This window comes from Falco punctatus (assembly GCF_963210335.1).
Source record: "Falco punctatus genome assembly, chromosome: 4".
Classification (NCBI taxonomy): domain Eukaryota; kingdom Metazoa; phylum Chordata; class Aves; order Falconiformes; family Falconidae; genus Falco; species Falco punctatus.
In genome coordinates, this window is record NC_137583.1 from 91,304,502 (window position 1) to 91,329,381 (window position 24,880).

The 24,880-nt window shown below is 37.8% G+C and overlaps 1 protein-coding gene across 6 annotated transcripts in view; it reads right to left on the reverse strand.

Moving 5' to 3' along the window:
* CDK13 (cyclin dependent kinase 13) overlaps positions 1-24,880 on the reverse strand; it is a 49,799-nt gene that overhangs the window by 6,101 nt on the left and 18,818 nt on the right. Inside the window, exons 5-13 of one of the 6 annotated variants that reach the window (XM_080382148.1) lie at positions 24,529-24,699; positions 15,181-15,370; positions 12,542-12,598; positions 9,673-9,774; positions 9,476-9,553; positions 7,219-7,335; positions 6,132-6,263; positions 3,737-3,888; positions 191-568 (exon numbers count right to left, since the gene is read on the reverse strand). In XM_080382148.1, coding sequence (XP_080238274.1) covers positions 191-568; positions 3,737-3,888; positions 6,132-6,263; positions 7,219-7,335; positions 9,476-9,553; positions 9,673-9,774; positions 12,542-12,598; positions 15,181-15,370; positions 24,529-24,699 — 1,377 coding nt within the window. Of the gene's footprint in view, positions 1-190; positions 749-3,682; positions 3,889-6,131; positions 6,264-7,218; positions 7,336-9,475; positions 9,554-9,672; positions 9,775-12,541; positions 12,599-15,180; positions 15,371-24,528; positions 24,700-24,880 lie in introns of all 6 variants that reach the window. The other 5 variants (XM_080382147.1, XM_080382144.1, XM_080382146.1 and 2 more) reach the window with 5 other exon arrangements.

Genomic DNA, 24,880 nt, shown 5'->3' on the forward strand with positions numbered 1-24,880 from the left:
CCTGTCTGCATGACACCTGTTACAGTAAAACATATATTCCACGATCCAGACGTAAGTGATAAAATCAATTTAATCATCTCTTCTATACTCACACAGAATCATCTGGTTAACATGTTAACTCTTTATCCCCAAACTGCTACGTCTCCACTGCTCAAGGTATCTGCCTGTTAGCAATAAAGACCTTCAGTACCTGCAGATGTATATAACGACTTGATCAGATGTGGGTAGCTGGGTGCCGGAGATTCCACGTCATCCCGGCTGACAGACACAGGAGTGGTGGGCTCTGGAGGCTGCCTGAGTTGTAATGACATTTCATTTCCTGATCCGTTTTCCTTCTCCTCCAACACAAAATCTTTTTGTTTTGTTTGCTGAGCCTTTATTAACTGAGACAACAGAACAGCAAATGCACTCTGGACAGCTGCCTGGGCAGCATCAGTCTCAACCTTAGGCTGACTCAGCTGAGCAGGTGGTACAGGGGGCTGCGTGACCGTCGACTGTTTTAGAGGCTCCTGTTCCGGCAGTGGTGGTGGAGGCGGCGGCGGCTGCTGCTGTTCTGACTGTTTTTCACCTGCTGACAAAATTCCAGCAGGAAGATTTATTTTATTTAGTTGCTGCTGAGTCTCTGGGTTTACCTTAATATTCAACACTTGGGCAAACTGTGCCAAACTAACACTTGTTTTAGACTGTAGCAGGTTTAGCAGGATTGCCACTTCATTCTGGTTTAACTGCTGTCCAGTGCTTGTTTTTGCTAAAGACAAAAAAGGTGGTTTTAAGTTTTATTTAGAACTGGCATATTTCAGAAACTCAAAAGTAAGACTAATCTAGCATGGCTGACACAACTGGCAAAGCATGAGTTTGGACAACAGAGAAATGGAATGCTTTTACATGTTAATTGCCTTTGGGGGAGTATCTATAGGAAATAGAATAGTAAGATCCAACATAAAGAAAGTGACTTCCAAGAGGTGCGCACATGCACTTGGACAGATGAGAAACATCAAGCTGGAGCTCAACCTTCCACAATACAACTAAGCTGGGGCTTAAGGCCACCTGCTTTAAGCAGCTGTAAGATTTCCAATCCCCACAAAACTTCCGATCTTTGACATATCACATCCCTCTGTTAAAAGAGTGGCCATCTGCAAAACGCATTTCCAGTCACATTCTGGCTCATTCTAGTTCAGCATCTGGATTCTAACACCTGCTCAAGTGACCAGGCTCTAGGTGACCCAGAAGCTAACAGTGTAAGTGCAAAAGCAAGTGCTGAGTTTGAAGGACAAGAAATCAATCACTGAATAGCAGGAAAATGCAGGTTTGTGACAAACCTATACCTAAATATACAGTGAAATGAGTTTGCCACAAATAAGAGGAGATTATGATGATGCAGGGGAATATGAATAAGGAAGTCAGAATATCAAAGTAGTTTCTTAGTTGCACACCCCCATTGTGGTAGTTTATTTTGAAAGGAGAAGTGAAGCAGCATGGATTTCAACATGCCCTACAAGTAGAGAACTTAAGTAGTTAAAAATTAAAAAATGAGCGTGTGTGACTGTGCTGGCAGAGCTCTGGATTTTTTCATAATGCAGCCCAACACGAACACATTCTGTCCGCTTCTATTCCTGCCATTCTGCTAATTCATCAATATATTAATTCATAGCAGATTCAAGCTATACCCCAAAAAATGGTCACCCCTCCCCCAATACTATTTGCCTTGCAAGACTAACAAGCAGCACAGCTGGGAAGTGCTGCAAAACCCACAACCCACTACCCTACTTGTGCATGTGCACCACAATACGAGCACTTGTAACCTACTTAAGACAGGGACCTCAATGATTTTATATATTTTTATAAAAATAAACCCACATTTTATTTGGCAATAGAGATAAAAACATAGTTTCTAGTGCCTTGTACTTCTGGCTCTCACTCAGATATCACGCTTAACAGTTGATTTTTGTGGCATCTGAGGACGGTATGCTCAAACTTCTCTCCGACTCTCAGTGAAAATTCAGCAGAAAGATGCCAAACAGGGAAACTAATCTACCTTCTCCATACTCTTTGGTTCGTTTCAAGTCTACTCTAAGAGCAAACTGTATTCTGGGAAATGTGACGTTTCTACTGAGCTCTACATAGTTCCTGTTAAATCGCCAGATGCAATAACCAGGGGTCTCATTCATAAATGAGCACATTAGCAATTTGTCCAAGGTGTTTTTAACATTTTCTTCTGGGGTGCTCAGAAACAAATGCAGCAGCTTCATTTAAAGCATGCATTTGTACATGGAGTTCTTTAGTGTGCCTTATTGATGATATGATCTAAGGTGCATTATGGCTTCCAGAAGTGTTTTGCTTGATACCTAAACACTTCTATGCTGAACTGTCTAAGCTCCACTGAAAATTACACCATCATCTTTTCTACCTAGATATATTTTTATATGTACATATGGGCGTACAGCAATACAGGTCTGAACGATTCCTTCTCTATTTGTTTATTTTGCTAATAAACTAGTAGTCTAGACTAATAAACATAGTAGTCTCTCATTGGGCTACCTGTTATAAAACCACAAAGAAAATAACTACTATTCTTTGGACTCTTTAAAAACCTCAATACATTTGTTTTTCTTTCAGGGGAAAAAGTCTTAAGGGCTACAGAAAGTCATGCTTGAAAATGCTGCCAAAGCTTTAGCCCAAACATAAGGAGGACAGCAACTCTCAGCTGGCTTACAGTGAGAAACAGGATGAACAGAAGCAAGAGGCAATAAATTGCAACAAAATATGATCAAAAGAACTATTTCCTATGTATCTTTGCACAGATTATTTGGAGCTCTGGTCTATTGTTAAATGAAGAGTCAATTCTACGTGATTAGTACAGGCCCTGCGAATGCATGTGCTGGCTTTTTTCAGCTGAACTCCTGCATCAGTGCCATAGGATTTACGGTCACTTTGCACAACCAAAAATGGTCTAAATTAAACTTATCAGGTATCCATTTGGTATTGTTACTCTGTATACTTCTATATACGAAGGAACTATTGCTGAACTGGTGAGTATCTCAAATGGTGTCCACAGAGAAAACCATTACCTTACTCTTTATATTATACTAGTAAAATTGGTCTCCAAGCAAGATATTTTGGCAAAGTTTCAGAATTAACAGCTGTGCAATCTACAGAGGTACCTATTATTATACCAGGTTTCGGGGTGGGTTTTTTTGGTGTTTTTTACAACTTGGTCCAACCCTAACAACTTCAACACCTGAAGACTCACATAACACGCAGAGGGAATCTGTTTCATTTGAAATGCTGATTGTTCTAATATCTGCCTTTTGATCAGTTTATCAATACCAATATCAATACCAATAAAGCTCCTCCAACCTACAAAGATTGTGAGGAACTGTGATGGTAAGCAGCAGCTGGCTTATGGGATTACAGTAGAATTACAGATGAGCAAGAGATAAAAATCCCCTCAAAATACAGAGTAAAGTAGTTGCTCTGACCAGATTGAAAAATGAAGTAAAACTTAAAAGGAACACCTACTTTCCAAAAGTAAATGGACATCTTTTGTAACAAGGATTTAACTTACAATACTGTTCCTCCCTCAAGAATCCAGGAGTCGTCAGTACTCTGAAAATAACATCTAAAATTTCTAGAGGTGCAATCCAAGTAGAAGGTAATGATAAGAACTGAAAATATTACTGACCAAGTGCTACACTAGAGTTGCCCTGAGTTTTGAGTTGGGAAGAAGTTTGCATGCCTTGTGGGGTGTTGGTTCTGCTCTCATCCATGCCTAGAGACAGGTCTTTCCTAGGGACTTTAGCTGCTGATGAGTCATCAGTCATGCCCATCTGCTTCTGCCTTCTGCGCTTCTTACTCCACAGCTCATGGCAATCCTGCCACAATGGAAGGCTGCAAAGAAGGAGTAGAGATAGTTAGTTTTATGCTAGCATATTTTTTTTTTAACCATGTTAGTAAAATAAATGCTCAAATTATACGTAACGTAACTTTTGAAAGATGAACCTACTGGAACTTAGAAATACATCAGAAAACGCTCAAAGCCAGCAAAATCTCAGATCTGCTTTTTCTGGCTGAAATGGCTTCACTGATTGCCTATTTCAGAGGCACAGGTCCCTCTGGCAGAGAAGGGGAACATGTATCTTAAAATGAGAATCAATTTTACTTTCTCGTATTCATACTTATGAAAAGCCTAATTATTTGTGTAACTCAGGACTTAAAAACCAATGCTGCTAACTAACTTGCTATGCGACAAAATGTGCAGAGTAACAGATAACAGTTATCAATATGAAGCGGGTTTTTTTTCCAGGGTCCAGGTGACCAATTCCTTTTGTCTGCTTGTAAAAGCACTACTACCTCATGAGTTCAAGTATTTGTCTATTGTTAACAGACATGGCTATCTAGTATTTATAGTTGCACAGAACAGACAACCAAGAAATGGTGGTGGTGGGAGGAAGGTGCAGGAATATGTTGCATGACTGAACAGCACTTGACACTAGGAAAGTTAGGATACTAGGAAGAATAGGGAGAACAAGGGATATCCCAGTCCTTTAAGACAGATAAAAGCAGAGGTAAAGGTCTCCTAAAGAAGTCATTATTTGTCTTTCCATTTCTGTTCCCTGGAGGCATCCCAATTCTGATTTCCTGAGGAACACAGAGACTCATCCCATAGGTAACAGAAATACTGAGATAGGCAGTAAAAATAGTGCCTTCTGTTTTTCTATTACATATTAATAACTATCTGAGCAGCTCCCTCACCCAGGAACACAGAAGAATTATTTTGACAGGTGACAAGAGCTGCTCGCTGGAAAGGCAGTTATGACAACTCCTTCCTTTATTCTCTTCCACCGCATAACAGGTGGAATCAACCAATAACTCATTATGAAAAGTATCTACAGTCCTTGCAATCAGCACTGTCACTTTCTTTGGATGAACTGCTGTTTCTTCCCAAAGCAGAACTTTAGCCTTTCAAGGGAACAGTCAACACTTTCCTGTACAGGCTCTGCCAGAAATGAGTGTGGTTCCTCTTAATTTTCAAAAGGACACCAATGAATAGTTTGTTTTGCATTTCCACGTATCTGCTTCTGGAATGGATATACTACCAAGCCCCTGAAAAAACCCAGATTTCTTCCCATTCAATTACTTTGAAATGCATATAAGCAACATGCTGTACAAGTGATTCTGATATCTTAGTGAATAGCCTAAGATTGCTGATTACTGATATTACTCGTACATAATGATAAACTGATACTGATAGGGAGGTTTCATTAGCCTCATGTATCAGGAGCATTAGTAATAATCCTGTGCATGTAACAGGTAAGTCTCAAAAGTTTTTTTTAATAAAACTCTTAGATAAAACTCAAGTATTTTTCCCAGTTGGCAACTAATTAAAAAGCAGTCAGTACAGGCTGCCTTGAAGGCACAATTTACTTAATATTAAATGTCCAATGTTCTGACAGCTATCTTGAGGGAAGGACTGAAACTTGCAAATTCTGCAATACCTTTTAATTGTTTTCCTCAGGGCCTGTTCCAATATGATTTGAACTGATTAAAATGACAATTAAGTCACTGCAAAAACCCTACTGGACACTGTACTATAATTCCTCTGAGAGAAACTAACAGGAAAAACCCTGCACAAAGTATTTCACTTCTCCAGCCTGTAAAACCAAGAATCTCATCTATCACAGGAAATTATCTATGGTATTTCACTTCAACTCTCAGGTACCTTTGCAGAATTCTATACCCAGAGACATTTTACCAAAGAAGGCAATTCATATTCATGGAGGACCTCAAAACCCTTGGAAAAAGTAGACACTGATAAACAGAGATAAAAGGGAAATGATGGTTTTCCAACATTAGAAACATTTATATAAGAGTATTTTTTTAAAGTTGCTAAGTCAGTAACTAGCGCAAGGAGTAACAAATGAAACAGTTCTCAGATCCTCACAACTGCTGCTATCATGGTGTAAGATTCACTCGGCTGCACAACCATTCCAGTGCCGAACAGCCACTAAACTGCTGCATGTATCAACATTTTTGTTCTTCCACTATCTACTCTAACTGAAACACCATGAGTTTAATGAAATCAGTGCATGTTACATTTCATAGAAAGACTGTTACCAAAGGAAACCACTTACTCTGGAGGAGGCATTTTAGATGGTTCCACATCTCGCAGAAATTCACACTGGAGAGCCTGTTCGGCTGTGCAGCGCTTGCTGGGATCCAGAGCAAGCATATAATCGAATAAATCTAATGCAGCTGGTGGGATGCTGCAAAAGAATAAAATTGAGAAAAATCATCATATTTTTATTTTGAATCACTCACTTTCTGCAAAATTTTAATAAACATATTCCTTCCAAAATATCTGATCATTAAGTCCTCATGTAACCTGCATCATAACAATATCCAGTCACAACCTGTGCTTGGTAATAAGAGGCAGAGATAAACTTCACCTTGTATATTACCTGTGCAAGCATATATCCCAAGCTTTCTTTACTTTGTATTGTTTAATTGCTTGAAACATTGGCCTTATAAAAAAACCCCACCTTCTTAAGCCAAGACTACATTGCTCCTTTACACTTTGGAACTTAGGACCCAGCGAGCTGCAGTTTTGATTGGTCCATGGACAATAATACTATTGCTGTAAAGATGTAAGTCTCATTAATATGAACAGGATGACATTTCTCCTGAAACTCAGAGTAACTGAAGGAGGGGAACAAACCCTTTAAAGTAAGCTTACAGCTGTTTGCCATAATTTCCACGTGTGATATTTGCACAAAACTAGTCCAATGGTAGTACTTCAGAATACACAGTTCAGATAACAACTCTGTGTTGCATGAATTTATGACCCAAAAAAGACTGTAATGCTAACCAGACTACACATTTAGCTTTAGCCAGTTGCCCTAATAAAAAACAATTAAGTACTCTGAGCTGGTTTTTTGGACAGGGACAACAAGCAGGTGTACCAATCGTGGAAAACAAACATTTCCTTAGGTGAAAGCTGACAGGTGGCTGAAATTTTAGGGCCTTCTTCCCTCTTCTCAAAGCTCCTATGAAACAGGGGTTAATACAAGCTCTGTGGGTATCATGGGAAGGACAAGAGCCTAAAACCATTTTTCTTTACACTTAATTTATGTTCATTCTCCAGAAAATAGTGAAGTTCATAAAGTCTCCAGGAAAACTTAGTGCTATTACAGTTGACTAAAACTAATTTTTCATCCTTACAAAGCAAACTCTTCTCTCAGTTTTCGACGATACTGCTTCTTTGGTTTCATTGTGTTGAAATAAGCTAATTTTATAACGTCAGGCCACACTGCTGGACAAGGACTCCCGCAAATTCGGCTGTACCAAAAAGAAGGGAAAACAGGGATATGAGATCCAAAACCACAAGCAAGCACAGCTGTTACTTTATTCCTGCACATACAGTGAATACAAAAATAATTTTAAATTTCAATGTTCAGATTCTTTTAACTAAAATTTCTCTACTGTCCAATGCCCGATACCATTAAGTAACAGTGAATTGTTTATGAAAAGTAGTCACCCTGCACAGACTAAACTTACCTTAAGAAGTCCACTGTTTCTGCCTCACCTCACCCCAGGCATCCTTCGCACAGATATTCTGAAAAAATTAACCAACTATTGTCTGGACAGTACTCCAGGTATTTGACTTGTGAGACCTGACAGCCCAGGTTTAGAGTGCCAATTAACTTTTATGTCCTTAGCTCCCAACGCCAGCAAAGATAGATATATGGCTGAAAAAACACTTTTCGCTGAGAAATAAGTTGACACTGAAGACATAAGGGAAAAAAGATATCTCAGTAAAGCCTAAGGGCAGAAGCAAGATCTGACCACTAGAAAACCCGTGTATGCTTTACTTCAGTGACGAGTTCTGTCTCAAGCCTCACCTACTACCACAAATGGAGTTTCCCATAGTCTTATTTTGCTTCTCTTCCATCCCTGCCCATTTTGCCCACAGAAGGATGGCTAAGCACAGGCTGACTAATACCCCACTTCCGAGCAGAACAACTAAAGAGGCATTTTACGGTACACACAAGCTTTCAAACTCTGGTGCAGACAGTCATAAAATGACACTTCGCAAAAAACATTCCCCTAGTTCACGCCTCCCATTTATTAGACTTAAACTTCATGATTAGTTATGCCCCAAATGCTATGCAAACCAGTCTGACTTTACACTAGTTGGGGTATAAAACTTTTTGGAGGAGTAAGGAAAATAATAAATCTATCTTTTCCTACCAGAATTTACTTCAGCTCTGTCTTCGAACACTAAAGTTAGAAAGGATAAATGTAGAATTGTTGACTGTAACATGACGGTGGTAGAGACATTGATAAAATTGATATATTACATTTTAACAGCCAAAACCACATAGCATCAGTGAAGAGAAAAAATGAGCCACAAACAGGAGGTTCCAGCAGGAGAATCGCAGAATTTTAGTTAGCTGTACCAGAGGTACAACACAAAGAGAAAAAACTTCAAATGACTGCACTGTGATGTGCTTCAATGCCATCTAGTGCTCAAAAGCAAAAATTTCCTAACTCACGAGTTCAGTTCTCCTTTCACTGAGAATGAGCACTAATATGCTTCTCTTCTCCTAAGAACTTCATTTTTCCAGGCCGGCTAATAACACATTACACAGAAACATACTACCGTTTAATCTGTTTTGAAAAATATCTCAACATATAACTTGGCAATATTTTTTAATAATTTATTTTTTAAAATAATGTTGACCATTTACTGTCCAGGTTCTGTTAAGTTCCGTAGGACTCACCCTCTTTTCCCCTTGTTTTCAGGAAGAGGACCTCTCCTCACTTACAAAGTCAATTATGGTATCAGAATCAAGAGCAATTTTTGTTTGCTGAATAAAGGGGAAAAAAAGATGTCTGGTTCCACTAAGTTATATACATATCATTCTGTGATTTATTGAGATCAAGGAAAGAAGCAGAATTTTTACCTCCATAAAGAGTCTGGCAGTTTTTAAGGGAATAGAAATATTCCCACAAAAATAATACAGCGCAGGTGTGTATGTGGAATGCTTGAAACAAGAACTCAAGGCCAGTAGCATGCCAAGTACCTACTCCTCCCAAATCCCACTTGTCCTTATTATTGTCCATGTTTCCGTTTCGATTTGCCGCAAGGAAGCTGTAACAATTTTAAAAAATAACGGGCATTTTGACTACTCTCTCTTTACAACTTCAGTAATAGGCAACTCCAGCTGCTCTACACAAAAAATCTCTTTACTATTCAACTGTACATTGCTAGGACCACAGAATACTCACAAAAAAACGCTTCTCCACATCCTAGCAAAAGTCACTTGCTTTACATGCCCCTCAAAACTTATAACATCTCACTCAGTGATAATTGAGTACTTGTAAATGTTCGCAATGTGTTATCTCCAACTTTATTGCTTACAAAAGAAACCTGACAGTTTAAGACACCTACTACGTGGTAGTACTTGCAAGTTACCTTATCAGTTCCAGTTGAGCAAGTTCTTGATTTGCTTGAAATATTGGCTTTTTTGTAAAAAGTTCGCCCAGGATGCAGCTGTAAAACAGTTTTAGACAATTCCATCATTATGGCTTTCAATATAGATTGATAGAAACATTTAAGGGTTTTTTTTGGCTTGTTTTTATGCTTGCTGCACTTCTGTACCAAACTCTTACCCACAGCTCCAGACATCAATAGCTGGCGTGTATCTTTCTTCTCCAAGCAGAAGTTCAGGAGGCCGATACCACAGTGTAATAACTTTGTTGGTATATGGTCGGCTGTTGGGAGGAGGAAAAAGAGAAGACTATCATTTTACTACGATCTCTTTTCTGAAAAAGTGTACTTTGAGGACTTCATTTCTGTGGTAAATACTTGTTTAAAAACTTGTTAAAAAAATTTGTTTAAAAATAGTACAATCTTCCACTCCCTTTTTGTAATTTTAGTTCTGCAAAGCCACAACTGCACAAAAGCAAACACAGCCATCTGACAAAGGCTATCAAAGGACACATTGAAGATACAAATAATAATCACATAGCCATCTCGATGCTTGGTGAATTCTATATCTCCATTATTATTTGGATAGCAACACTGTATATTTATTACATTGCTAGCCATCTCAGGAGAATGACTTGCTTGGATAAAACCGGCAATTTCTGGGCAGCTACTGATTATTAACATATAAAAAATAGGATCTCTAAAAGCATTTTGAAAAGAAGGAAAAAGAAGTCACCTTCCCCTCCATAAGAAGGAGCAAAAGAGACAAAGACTTTTTCTTGAACAATATTCTTCAACAATTTTGATTCCAAAGCCTGGAATGCTTCCAACATCCTTCTATATTTCACTACATGTTTAATTCTCTACAGCTCTAACCAGGAGTTTTGGTCACTGGGAATAATCCTTTCCACCCTCACACTACAGCAAGTTATTTCCACTATCTTAGACACATATTTTTTTGTGGACAGGCTGAGATACAGCAACAACAGTTCAGAATGGAAGGCAGAAAACAGATGTTAGGTTTTGGTTTAGTTTCAACCAGGGTATCTTAAAAGTGATCCCCAAATTCTTCTACTTTTAATAATACACTCTTACCAACACTAGGTAACTCCAAATAGAAAGAAGAGTAGCATTAAGTGCAGAGTTTGAACAATCATAGCATAAAGTCTAACAAGCTGTTATAACATACTCAGCAGTACAGGTCTCACTTCTGCAAAATCACTCAAGTCTTTTTTTCATTAAGAAATTCCCCAATTATTTTTTAAAATGCGGTAAGTTTCCTGGAAACAATCCCATCATTTATCATATTTATCTCTGAAGCAAGCATTCCTCTATGAAATGTTTACATGATATGGACTTTCTCTACAGATGCACCACTCATATATATATATTAGTATACAGTGCTTTTTATTTGAACAGATGTTTTCTTACACAATCTGTCATATCTCCTACTCCAAATATATTAAATCCACCAGAATAACATTTGAAGGAACACAACTACAACAACTGATAGGAATTTACTTAAAATGAAATTATTTTCTCCCCATTATGTTCATACTGAATTCAGTACCCTTTTGAAAAGTATATAGTTCTAAACAACACTAAAACAAATGTAAAACACATTAATTTAAAGCAGCAGCTATTATACACTTGTTGCTATACATTAATTACGCCTGTTACTGCAGGTCAGAAATTACTCAAAAGGAAAATGAATGACAAAAGAATTGTCAAAAATCTACTAATGAGATTCTAATTACTCTCCCAAGCTCAACTGGCCATTCTATCAGCTAGCATAATTACATTTTAATCTTGGTTTCGTTTATATATAATGATGTAATAATGTTGCTGTTTGATGTATAGTAAAATCTGTTATTTGCACTATAAAGACACTGAACTTTTGATCGTGAAATCTTAGTGAACAGTTAGTTTTACAAGCAAAATTTAAATTAATTTAAAAACAGACAAAAGGCCCCATGGTAAGGCAGAGGAAAAAAACATTAGTTTGTTTGGTACATGTTAAAGTAAGAAGATAGGATGGCATTGATCCCTTTTGTTTTGAGTAGATCCAAACCAATGATTAACTATCCAGCAGCTGCTTAAGATTAGTTACCCTGCTACTATACTCAACAATTTTCATAAATGTATTTAAGCACATGTTCCTGAAATAACAGCTCAGAAGACAGTGAAATCAATGCTATCAGGTTCAACAACAAGCCATGGAAAACAATAAATTCAACAAGTTACCATTATGGATATTATTTCCCAAATTAGGCACGCAGAAATCAAAGTAAGCTCAGGTAGCTAATATTCTCTGTATCCAACCACCTGTTTTACATACTAATGTAATGAACATTCAGCCTGATTTTGAAAATCCAGTTCTACATGACAAACACAGGACGTTACAATATAAATGCTGAAGTTCTTAATCATAAAAAACCGTGCACCTGTTTCCTGGAGTACAGGCATAACGAAGCCAAAAACAACAGAAGCACAAGTCACATGAAGTTTCAGAATGACTTTTATTTAAACTTTTATCTCTGTTTCCAGCAGATTCAAAAGCACTGACTGCCTAAGGAATACAATGAGCCTCTTCAAACGTATGGCTAAATCTTACACAAAACTAATGCTTATCGAAAAGAAACTGTATACTAATTTGTGTCAGAAAAAAAAAAAATCACTTTCCCTAAATAAACTTTTCCTATGTATACCAACAGAAAGAATATACTTTAAGTTTACAGGACCAGAATCTATTAGTAAAAACCTAAATATTGATGCAACCTACTTAAAACTGCAACTCTTCGTTTTCAACCAATATATGGCGCCACTCTACAGTTATTTATCCAGAACACTTGGAAAGGAATTACACTTGCACTAAGAGTTTTGAGTTTTGATGCAGCGTAAGACAACATGCACTTGTTTCCTAAGCAGTTACACGTAATACAGTACAACAAAATCTTCTCTACACAAAACAGTCTTCTGGCCTTTATACTACTTAGTTACGCAAAAAGATTAAACTTCTGAATGCTTTTACACAGCATAATTATATCTTACCTTTCTTCAGAGTTGTACAGCCGAGCAAGCCCAAAATCTGCAAGCTTTATCTGCCCTCTGGTGGAAAAAGCAAAGAATTATTTAGTGGTTAACCCTGTTGGATTTTCTCCCCAAAAATCAGGTGAAGTTTGAGATTTTGAGACAACTGCAACCGATCTTCAAAACACTTTAATGAGGAGGGCAACACATTACAATCTATGTGTCTCTTCAGTGAACAAATACACTACTTACTGAACAGCAAAAACAAGTAAGCAAAATTAGGTATGTTCATCAAATGGCATCTACATCACTGGATGTTAGTCAAAATGTAGATATATGCTGTAAAGTATTCAAATCAGTAACTATTCTTTCTTCCTTTTTTGAGAATCTTTGAATCTCCTGACAAATACTCAGAATACCTCCTGTGACAACAAATCCCAGAAGCTGACTACCTGCTGTGTAAAGATACCTTTTTTTTTTTTTTTTTTGAGGGACTAAACCGCTGTTTTCTCATGCCTTACTGCTAGCATAAGCATTTGTACAACAAACAACTATCAGCAGTCATACTTCCTTCTAGGAAGCCATCAAAGTCCTGGTTCTGCTCTTGTAAAGTTTAAATACAGCCTTTAAATCAGGGTGACTGACCAGATAAGGGCTTCTATTTTTGCCAGCTGCCAGCTTGCTGAGTGACACAACCCCTAACCCCTTCCTGAATTTTCCCATATACGAGGGGAAAAGTGGAAGATACAGAGCTCTTGCCTGGCAGTTTCTACAGCTAAAAGGCACTGCTCAATAACCAGAAGCCCCCACCATCTCTGAAGTCTGGATGATTTAAACGGAATGCTATCTTGCAAGCTTCTCTAATACATATTGGAATGTTACTCAAGGGTTTTGTTTTTCTGTACTTACAAGCTTTTAGAACTCCTGTCACTTTCAAATAGGTGCAAATGTCACTTGCAAATAAATTTTATCAAATTAGGGCAAGACTTGCTGATGTGTGTGAGAATGACCATATTGTGATAAAATACACAGGTTTCTATTCCATTTTCCCCCTCAGTGCTACTTGTTGCAGTTTACAATTGGAGAAGCCCCATAAACAAAGAAACATTCCCCTCAAATTTACATGCTTACTCCTCAGACAGCATATTTATGGAAAGATCAATTCATTTTTGAGCATAGACATTTAAGTTGTGTATCTAAAAGATACAAAACCCACATGTTTGGTTTCAGGCTGTAACTGGTAACGGGATTTTAAAAACATTGTCTTAGAATTATTCAGATCTACTATCAACTTTTTCCAGTGGGAAGATGCTCAAAAAATATCTTAGGGGACAAAATTCTATCCCAGATGGGAGAGAGCACAGTACAACAGATCGCTCCACCTCCACCATAACGCGCTCTTCTCCACCATCAGGTTACACTCAGCTTCTGAGTTCCCAACTGTGCAGAGACAGGCCCAGCGCTGGAGGTTAGCAGGCAAGCAAGGTTAGGTGTGTGGGCACAGTGAGTGATGTGGAGGCACGTGTACATCTGTTTAAGTGTCAGTATCATAATCTGGCAAGACTGTGGTGAGATCCAGAGCTGAAAATAGTCTAATGCTAGTACGTTATAGGGGAAAAAAAAAGGAGGGGGAAATGAAAAATTTAATTTGGAGAAATCTGGGACAAAATGAGGGTGCTACCAAAAGAGACCCTTATCCAATTTGCCCAGTATTTCTCCTCCAACAGCAGCAGAGGATTTTTAGGGAAAACATGTGAACCTGCTCACTTTGGGGACTGTCTTCCTTGTACTTAACCACCACACACAATCACTGTGTTAGGGATGCTAAAACAGGTATTCCTGTCTATTCCCTTTAGCAGGTGTTACTGATCCTCCCCAGGAATGTGTCTCATCTTTTTGAATCTCCTGACAACTACTCAGACTATCTCCTGTGACAACAAATCCCAGAAGCTGACTGTGTAAAGATACCTTTTTTTGCTGTTATAAAACTCACTTTCAGTTGCTCCCTGGTTTTAGTACTGCTGGATTTGATGAACAATAGTTCCGTACTGAAGTTACCTGCTATCTTCACACAGGCATTTTATTTGCTGCTGTTGCACACTGAACAAAAGCATGTTTACTGGTATGATTTATAATTGCAAGTGGTTAAAGAAGTAAGAAACAAATTCTTCTCCCCATTCAATTACGGCTATAGCTGCAAGCCAAAGCATTCTTGAATATGCCTGATCAAATATTCTTTTGTGTTATCCTGACTGATAAAGACAAGGACCTCAGAATTATGTTGCAAAGAACCAGCCTAGCCACACTTCATCTTGAAATGACAAGGCAAAAAGAATACACATCAAACGTTTATGTCCTAAAATTCCGTTTTAATATATTTGAACTCAGATAATTACTCCCATACTCTGACCTAAAAGATTCAAGTTTTAATCCTGCTGTTTTAACACAGGTAAGTTTAACCAACAATTGCAGGATCCAGTGTTTACGCAGTAACATTACCAGATTAGTATTTTACAATTGATTTTGAAGGAACCAGGTAATCTAAAAAGAAAAAAAAGTTTTGTTAATGACTTCAAGCAGGTAAACTGTGAAGACTAAAAGAAAAATTTAGAAATGTTGTTAACATACAATTTTTTATATTCTTTAAGTAATACCCATACCTATTATTTAGTAGAATATTCGAACATTTGATATCTCTGTGCAAAAAGTTCTTCTTATGGCAATAGGCCAAGCCCTCCATCAGCTGTCTCATAAAAGATTTAATATGATTTTCATTAAAATGAACCAAACCAGATTCCAGCAGTCCCATCAAGTCATGGTCCATATATTCAAATACCAGGTAAAAAGCACCTAGAAAAAGAAAGGGAAAGGGTAGGACAAAGAGACAGAAACTGATATAACAGCAGTCCAAAGTATTGCTGCTCTCTACTTTTGAGAGCTGGAAATATTTTTCACAAAACTGTTCACATTTTCTGCAATATTTATATCTGTACCTTACGGCCTGTAATAGAAATTAAATACAGCGCAGTAAAATGTTTTTCATAAAATTGCTGTTCCATGTAAGCAATTACACTAGTCAAGTGTTTGTGAAAACCAATATAATGCTACCACATGGCACTTAAATCTGGATGGACATGTTCTCTCCCTTGCGCTCTCAATCTCCATCCATTTTATTTAAAGAAAAATTAACCGGGTTAATATTTTCTATATGAGGTTTGGGGAGAAAGTAGAAAAAGTATGTACAGCATTAGTTCATCTGTCATTATGTAGTGACTGATTTTTTAAAGCTTTCTGTGTGGAATTGGGTCAGTAGTAAGCCTGCTCTTCTCAGACTAAATATACCTGTAAGACAAGATGAAATGAGAAAGCAGAACTAACCTACAGCTCTGCAAAGACAGAGTTCATATTACAAGTTGCCACATACATACATTAAGCGTAACAGAATTGGGTCTTATCTCACATTAGCCTGTGCAATTCCACAAATAAAGCTATTAAAGCCAAGGGTCTTTGAGAGATAGATAACAAAGTATTCTTAAAAAGGGAAAGTGCTGAGTGCTTCAGAAGCAGCCATAACTGATCTCCAGCACAACCACTCCCCGTACAATCTACTCTGTAGTATTCAGTTCTTCCCCTTCTTCTTAACTCTGGGGCAGAGAAGACAGTGCAGTCCCTGCAGAGCACTGGTGGCAATGCACAAACCACATTCCCATGGGTCTGTCTGCCTGCCATTTTCAAAAGGCTTCCCCGAAGAGATTTCAAAGCCACCACTCTAAAGTACAAATAGCTTCTGCCCAACAAGAACTCATTACAGGTTCTAGTTCCTAAATAAGAAGTTTCAACTCAGAAGCCAGTGAAATTCTTAACAGCTATAATCAGTCAGCTTTGCCAGAATGTACACACACAGACACTGCCAAATGCTAATGAACTGACTTGCTTCCTTGCACAGTGGCTGAAAATGGAAGCAAATGCTAAATGCATTTGCTATCTAACAAAAAGAAAAAAGATCACTCATACAAGTTAAGTGCTAAACTTGTAACAAAAATCAGCATAGAACAGCTAAACCACAGGCCACTGCACAAGTTCACTGTTTTTAGTTCACATCCTTTTGTCTTGCTGTATATTACACAGAGGAAGTGAAATACTGATCATAAAAGATCCCTGTTGGTGTGTACAGAGGAGGTAGAACAGGAGGTAAATCAAGCAGGTACAACCCGATCCGGCCACTTCAAAAGGAAAGAAGGCAGTATTAATAGCCATAAAGAACCAAAAGTCTGCTCTGTTACTACATGTGTAACCCAGTTCACCAATGTAGCTCACCAGTTCTGCATGGTAAAAGGACAGAGGCACCTAATCTGTGTCTTTTAAAACAAGACAGCTGCAACCTGGTGTTAGGTCTACTTCACTGGCACCTGCTGAATTATGAACCACAACATATTTTAAAATGCCTTGGAATAAACCACCTGATATTAAATGCTGCAGTACCCGAATACTCTAGATATGCCCTTTAGAGGATGTCAGCTCATCAAAATTGAATACCAAGGGTCTTGGTATCTTCTTGCTCTGGAATACAAAGGAAAGGTGACTGTCTCAGCAGCAGGCTGCGCTCTGTGTACATGGCAAGGAGAAACACTAGGAAGGGCCAGTGGGATCGCAGACCTGTTTAGTGAAAGCTGCTGAACACAGCCTTCTTGTACATTGTAGGCAAAACAGGCTCCATGCCTTGAGCAATTTCCTGTTCTGACACTAGCTCCCAGGATTTCTCAATCACAATCACAATTGATACCTCATGCAAGAAGGAAAGCTGACAATGGAGACAACTCATAAATCTGAGTAGTACCTGAGAGATGGCATCTGATTATTTATATTCTCTGCAACTCTCATTAAGAAACATATACTACAGCAGTAAAAACACTAAATGTTCTTTCCATAGCACAGCAAGAGCAAATGTATGGATCCATTACATTTGTGCATTACTACCTATACACTACCTACATGTTACGCAATGTTAGAATTTATTTTAAAAAGAACTGTTAAAGCTGAATCTTATTCATTAGATATGAGAAATTATTAAAATTAGTCTACTAGCTTCAGCACTCTAACCACTAAAACATGATTTTCAGTGTTATTCAAACCGTATTTGGAAGTGACTGTAGCTGCAAAAAAGTTATCAAGCAAACTGAAGTGAAATTCCATTAGTTCATTTCTAGACAAACGTGGTGCCCTTTTCTGATAGAGTTCTCCAGTTTTGGTGAATAAAACAGTTATGTTATTCCACTTGATTATTTCAAATCTCCTTTGCATTTCATCAGTACCTGATCCTTCATAACAGGGGAAGAAGCTATAGATAATTCAAGAAGAAGAAAACAGTCACGGAAGACTTCACAAGTGAACTATGCATAGGCAGAAGTCTGCTAACTACAGCACAGTGAGTTCAAGTTTACAGCATCCTTTAGTTCAATCAAAACAAATGCCAAAAATATTTCTTTCTCAAAAAAGGAAAACATAACAGAAAAAATAATTGTTCTTTTGAACACCAAGACATCTCATAACTTGCAGGTTAGGTTTTAAAATGATCCTATGTTTCATACTACCTTTGCCCAATATCCACATTTCCGGAAGCAGTGTCATAATACCCAAAGCTCTGTTACAGTAAAATGGATGCAATTCAAACAAACCCAGAATTACTCATTTGACTTCAAAGTTACTCACTGCTGTTATGTTAAAGTGACCTGCACTTCCCAATACCTAAGTACCTGTGGTGGGGTGGGAGGCAACCTACAGTCCATGTCTACACAGCTGAACAAAGCACCAACAGGGGGTTATGTCTTGGGTGTCCCACTTCCTTTTCTAATACCATGCCGCTCATCTCCATCCTTTCATCTACTGAGATAGTAAGAAACTGTAATGTTGCTACATGTTGATGGAGCTGTAGCTGGAACAGCTGAACAGTGCTAATATTGCCTACTTGTGAATATGGGATAAGAGATAGCAGCTGCATCTATTAGGGCGGCACACAATAAATAAAGGAGATTCACATGGATGGAAACAATCCTTACCTTACTCTTTTTGTTTGTACTTAGAAAATTTAATCTTTTTGACCATTTTGCTAATTAAGATTAGTAAGGGTCATAAAGTGAGATATCAGTTTAGATTAATTAAAGGATTAACACATCTCCTCCTCCTGTTCATGTATTTCAAGTCATGGAGCTCTAACAGTAGCAGTTTTCTTAACCAAAACACAAAATAAACTGGGGTATAACACTGTAAAGCTATGCATACAAAACGGGTAACAACAAAACATGGCACTGATGACCTGTAAATGACAAAGGATTTTCTAAGGGGCCAAAAAACCCCCTAACAAAACATACTTTGCATTTTTGTGAAACAGTCAGGGTCTGGATTTTTTTGAACTGTCATCAAATCACACAGATCCAACAAAGCAGCACATCAAGTTATGTATTTGTTCCCAAAGTAAGACTCAAGTGCTTTGGCATGGGCAGGGTTGTGGCAGGGAGGGAGCAGCAGGGTAAAATGATCCAAAAGCCCACACATGACAGCTTTTAAGGAAGTATTTTCCAAATGTAATTTCATAGGGAAGGTGTTTGGGTTTTCTCAAAACACCTGATTAGATATAGATCAGAAGAACCCAGATGCCAGAAGTGCCTTATTATGTAAAAATTTTAATTCAATCCTTGTATAAATGTTTTACAATAGTATCCTGAAATACAGAAATGCTGAAAAAAACAACAAACAAACAAACAAAGACCACTGTCTCATTCAGTGCATGGTATGTACAATGCCGAGTTGTTGAACAGGTTCAACAACTGTAGAACTGTTCTGTACTGACTGTTCAAAATGAGACTCCATCAGATTTTCATTTCGCTAACAAGACTCCTCAGTTTCTTCTACACAATACATAGAATTCTCCCTTGTTTGATTAAAGATAATTGGACTATATTTACACTTCCATTTCCTTAACACTTCTCTTACAGTACTCATGATACACTATATTCCATGACAGATTTAAACAGAAATTTAGCAGATCCTGAAAACTAAAGACATTGTCTAGCAATTCCTTTAAGTTCCCTATATTTAAATTGCTTAGACCCTTAACTGACAGTAATTCTTTTCTTTGTACTCCTGTTTTACAAACTTATTTCCTAATTTGCAAAACACCAAATAAAGGCACAGCAACTGAATTAATCACATTAAGACTAAAGAAAATATCACTGCTATACTCATTTTTTCATTTAGATATCACAAAACTTACTGTTTAAGATAAATTTAGTCTATTCAAACCAGAACTTTTCCTTTTTATTTTTTCCACATTTTCATTCAATATTAAGTTTTTATTTGATGACAGTGTTATTCTCCCATTGCAAGTTCATTTGCATTCTCCCCTTGGAACAAATCAGAACCAAACTCCACGTACACGGAAACATTTTCTTAAAGGGCAAGGCCATACAGAAGCACTGGGAGTAAATACTGTCCTTGTTTCGTCACATACTACACGGAAATCAGAAACCAAACAAAAAACTTAAAAGCAGAGGAAAAGTAAACCAAACATATCAGAAATCTTTGATAAATAATCAGGGATTACTCTCATTTTGCCGTAACATGGATCAAGTTGAAAAGCTGTCCAGTTAGGTCTGCATTCATTCCAGACCAGAGTCCATACAGCACACACAAATGGGAAGCACCACTCGAACAGTCACACTATTCCTGATAACTTAGCTGGAGCATGAAAACTATTTGGTAAGAAGTCTGCATCAGCTATTCAGCAGTAGCAAGGCTGCTCATTAGAGGCTTCTGAAATTCAGCTCGGTTTGGTTTTACTCCACTTCCCAGGAAACCCAGATAAAGCTATAGCTACGATACAAGTAGAGAAGGAACGCTGTAATGAAGTACTCTAACGACTACACGATCGCTGTCACAGACTCCTTCTGAACCACTGGCTTTCAGACAAAGTGACAGCTGTGAGAAAGTAACCTGCTAGTCATACAAGGTACCAGAGCCAGTGCTCTTTTGACATGTGTACTACAGCACTGTGGATATCCACACCAACTTCATGCCTAAAAAGGCTTGTTAGTTTGTACTGCAGATCAGTTCAAAATTTCATCTAAAGTAAACTTTGATCTTAAAAAGAATTACAGAAACACACACACAATCTACGCACCACAGATAACCCCCACAAAGAAAACACCAAACTGCAATGTTAACCGTATCTTTTTTTATTAGTGTCCCATGCAGTTTTACATCTTCCTTTGGGTTTGCAATTAAAAATGCCTCTTCCAGCCAAAAGGAGGAGGTACACCCACTGCAATAAAAGCTAAGTCAGACACTCTCCACATGTTTAGTAAAAAGAGATCATAGCAGTCCCATAGCTAGACTGCAGAGCGCTTGCAAATAGCTTCTAGCTGATAGAGAGACAGCTGAGAACTGAAGGAACATCTCAGGTGACCCAAGGCAAAAAGAGAGATACCCAAGTCATAAAAATGACAGACCCACTGAGAAAACAGACAAGAGCTGACAAAAACCAAAGGGCCTTTTTTCCAAAAATTCACTTTATAACTGATGAAGTGGCTCAACTAGCTTAGCTTATGAGGTGTACAGACTTAACTAGAGCTAGGAAATAACTCTTTGGTTTCAGCTTCAGTTTTAAATCTTGTTTTCTTCAATTACTATTGCATAGGGAAGGTCACACAAACTTTCTCAGACAAGGAAAAAAAAAAAAAAAAAAGGTAAGAGAAGATGAAAAGGTTCCACAAAGTACATTCCTCTTCAATTCCAGATTCAGACTCTGCTCCAAAAGGACATGAACTGAAGTTCATGAACATAAACTCCAATTAATTTGAACTACCATCAAGCAACGAGAAAAGGAGAAGTAAAGGAAAGTTTAGTTGCCAGCACACTTGGTCATAAGCACCAACAGTGCCAGGCTGGTTCTACTGCTGTTGAAGACTGACACCCACAATTACTCCTGCACTAGTTCTCTAGATGAAAAAGTTTTCAATGAAAATAACTAGCGTTCTGAAATTTTTGGAAAATATTGAATGGAAACTATAGCTCATTGGTGCTATGAAGTCAAATGAGGCTTTACGTCCTGACAGAAGCATAGGAGGTTTTTAAAAAAACTATCTACAGAACATACTGTTAAGTCAGCTGTTACACAGACACACAAGACAGAATACAAATTAGGAGTCATGTGTTTCCATCCCTAAGCTAGTGTGGTCACTTATCTCCCTCTGAATGATACATAGGGGAGAAAAGCCTACATGAGAAACATACAAAATGGGTACTTCCTTCTCACCACACCCAACATACACCTTCTACCTGACAGGACTGTGCCTCAGAATCAAGATGTTACATTACCAATTAACAATCAGTAATGCTGTTCTCCAGCTTTATCATCACGCATGTCTCACGCATAACAAAGATCACAAAGTTAAAAACTTTACATCTTCAGTATGGCAGACCCTATCACCCACTCAGTCGAGGATGTGACCAACCTACACAAACATCTGTGCAGTCTGATGTGCTGTATTTCCACTGATGGAAACAAAAACACTTCAATGTTTGTAACACACTGGTCCAAAGTGTTACATTTCTTTTCCTAATGTTGGTCTAGAAAGCCTAAAACCAATCCTACCTATTAAAACGCTTCCTTTTGTTAAACTTACACCCCAAGCTGGCCAGGATAAGACACAAATATACTTCTATTTTCTTTAGAAGTAAAATCCTGTTGAAAATATTGAAACAAATCAGATAATCCTATGTCTTCCAAACAACGAGTATGTCACTTAAAAAGATGTAACACAGCTCAAAGTATCAAGACAAAGTTGTACATGTCAAGCCATTGCTGGTCTGCAAGTCAGCGTTACTATCTCAAAAAGCAACCTTAAAACAAGTACTGCACAAAGCATGCCCAGCATCTACATAATTGCCAGAAAACTAAATTTACTTCATTTTAAACTACTGATAACCAACAAAAAAATGAAAACAACAAAACAAAACAAAAAAAACCAACAAAAAAACCCCAAAACCCCAAACCCACACCTTAACCAAAATAAGAGGAATAGGTCAGGATATGACAGTCAGCCTTAGACTCAAAAGTTTACTCATATTAACTAGAGGAAAATGTGTTGGCAGAAACGTTCTCGTTCTCTGCTTTTACAAATGGGATATCAGCAGGGGTTTTAGTTTTATTCCAAAATGAAGATAAGCATGTAACACATATTAAGCACAAGCATGTTCATCGGAGGGCAAAACACTTTGCTTCTACTGTAAGCTCTGCCTGAGCAAGACATCACTACCACTTTTATAATGGCTCCTTCTTAAGCCAAGCAGCCTACTTTTGTGTTTGCAATGGTCCACTGTGAAAATGACCAAGCTTCCTCCCACTTGCGTGTGTTCCCTGCACAGGCTACAACTTGGCCACAACATCTCGGCTATAAATCCCCATCTCACAATAGATTACTCATTAGAGAAATACAGAATGCAGTGCCTGAAAAAAAAAACAACCTTCAGTCTTTTCACAGACAAATCGTAATAGCACAGTCTCATTGTCATGCTAATGATTTCAAGAGACTATCAGAAACTAGTTTTATTCTAGCATCTCTAGAGAAGCCCCTTCCCTTGCAAATTTTTTGAAAACATAATCATTTTAATAAGCTGTTAAATAAGAATGAGAAATTAAATTGAAAGCAATATCAAAAGCACAAATACAGACTTGGACAAAAAAAACCCCACATTTGAAATTAATGAGACATACAGTTTGAAGTACACCAAAAAAATTTACAACTCAATCCTAGACATGGCACCAAACAGAAAGGGAGAAAATTAATTAATGAATCATTAAGTATTAAGTCAAAGCTCAGTGTGGTCTCATTAGCCAAGTAGGTTAGACCTAATTAAAACTCAGTACAAGATTCACATGAAAAGCCTAAACTGACTGTTGGAAGACTGTCAGGATTCAGAGTGGGTGCTGAGAGAAACTCTTTTGCTAGATGCTTCCTACTATTAAACACAACAAAAATATCATCAGTGCTGTATACCCTTCAAGGTATTATACTTGTTAAAGATGTGAGGAAAAAACCTCAAACTACTTCCTGCTTAATTTTCACAGCCATCTTCTGACTTACAACGTCACCTTGTGTTTCTGTGGCTATACAGTACATACGGCATCTTCCACTCCACTGATACTGGGCGTGCTGTACAGGGAGGGAGAACAGGGAAGAACCACAAGTACAACACTCCAAACACTCTCCTCAGCCAAACCATGTATCAAATTGCCCACAGGACACTAAAATACTCCAAAATGGCAGGTTTATAAGACTTGGACCTAAAGGGAAATGGCCTCCAAAGACAAAGTGACCACTGCAGTATCAAAAGTACCACTCTCAGTAATAGAAACAAGCCAGACTTAACACTGAAGGAACCAAAAAGTGAAAGTCTGCATGCCTTCCATTTGGCGAAAAACATCATCACTACACAAATCTTGCTTTTCATTCTTCTCATTTATCCTCCTAGCTTTTAAGACACACGTGCCCAATTATGAAAAAAACTAATGCACAATTCAAATAAAACCAAGGCGTAAGATGGAAAACATCTCTTCAGCATTGAGCCTACAATACTCTAAATGATGAGAGAATACTATGAGGAAAACAAAAGACTAAAAATGCTCACAATTAAGAGCTTCCTATTGCTGCTGGCCTCCCTAATCCACGAGTGTCAAAGAATCAAACATCTGTTCTCCTCCAGCAGAACCGGAATGAAGTAGTAACTTTTTTTATCCCATCTTTGCAAAATCTTTGCAAAAAAGTTTCCATGAGCAAAAGGCATAGCTGGGTTAAAGGACTTCTATTAGTAATTAAATGAAAATCCCTTGTCAACCATCATGATTTGCAAACATACTTTTGAATGAAGCTTAACTTCAGATCCAGCATAGCAGACTACCACTGTGTTAAGAAGAGGATCAGAAAGAGCTACCTCCATGTTAGCATACATACCTTTGTCCTTCTTGAAGTCCAAAGCATCTTCCTTATCTGTCACTATTTCCTTCATGTTGATAATGCTTTGGTGATTAAGCTGTCTAAGAATCTTAATCTCCCGAATAGCTGTAATTGGAAACCCTTCCTTTTCATTATCCAGACGTACCTTCTTTAGTGCCACCATTTCCCCTAAGTGACAATTTAAATAAAAAAACATTGATCAGCAACCAAAGTATGGGATTTAGTGTTGGGTTCGTTCTTTTGTTTATAAAACCTTTCCTATTTGTTACTATTTCTGAATGGACTGAACAGTTAACATTTTGATGCTTGCACCAAACACTATGCTGAACAGAAACAGAATTAACCATTG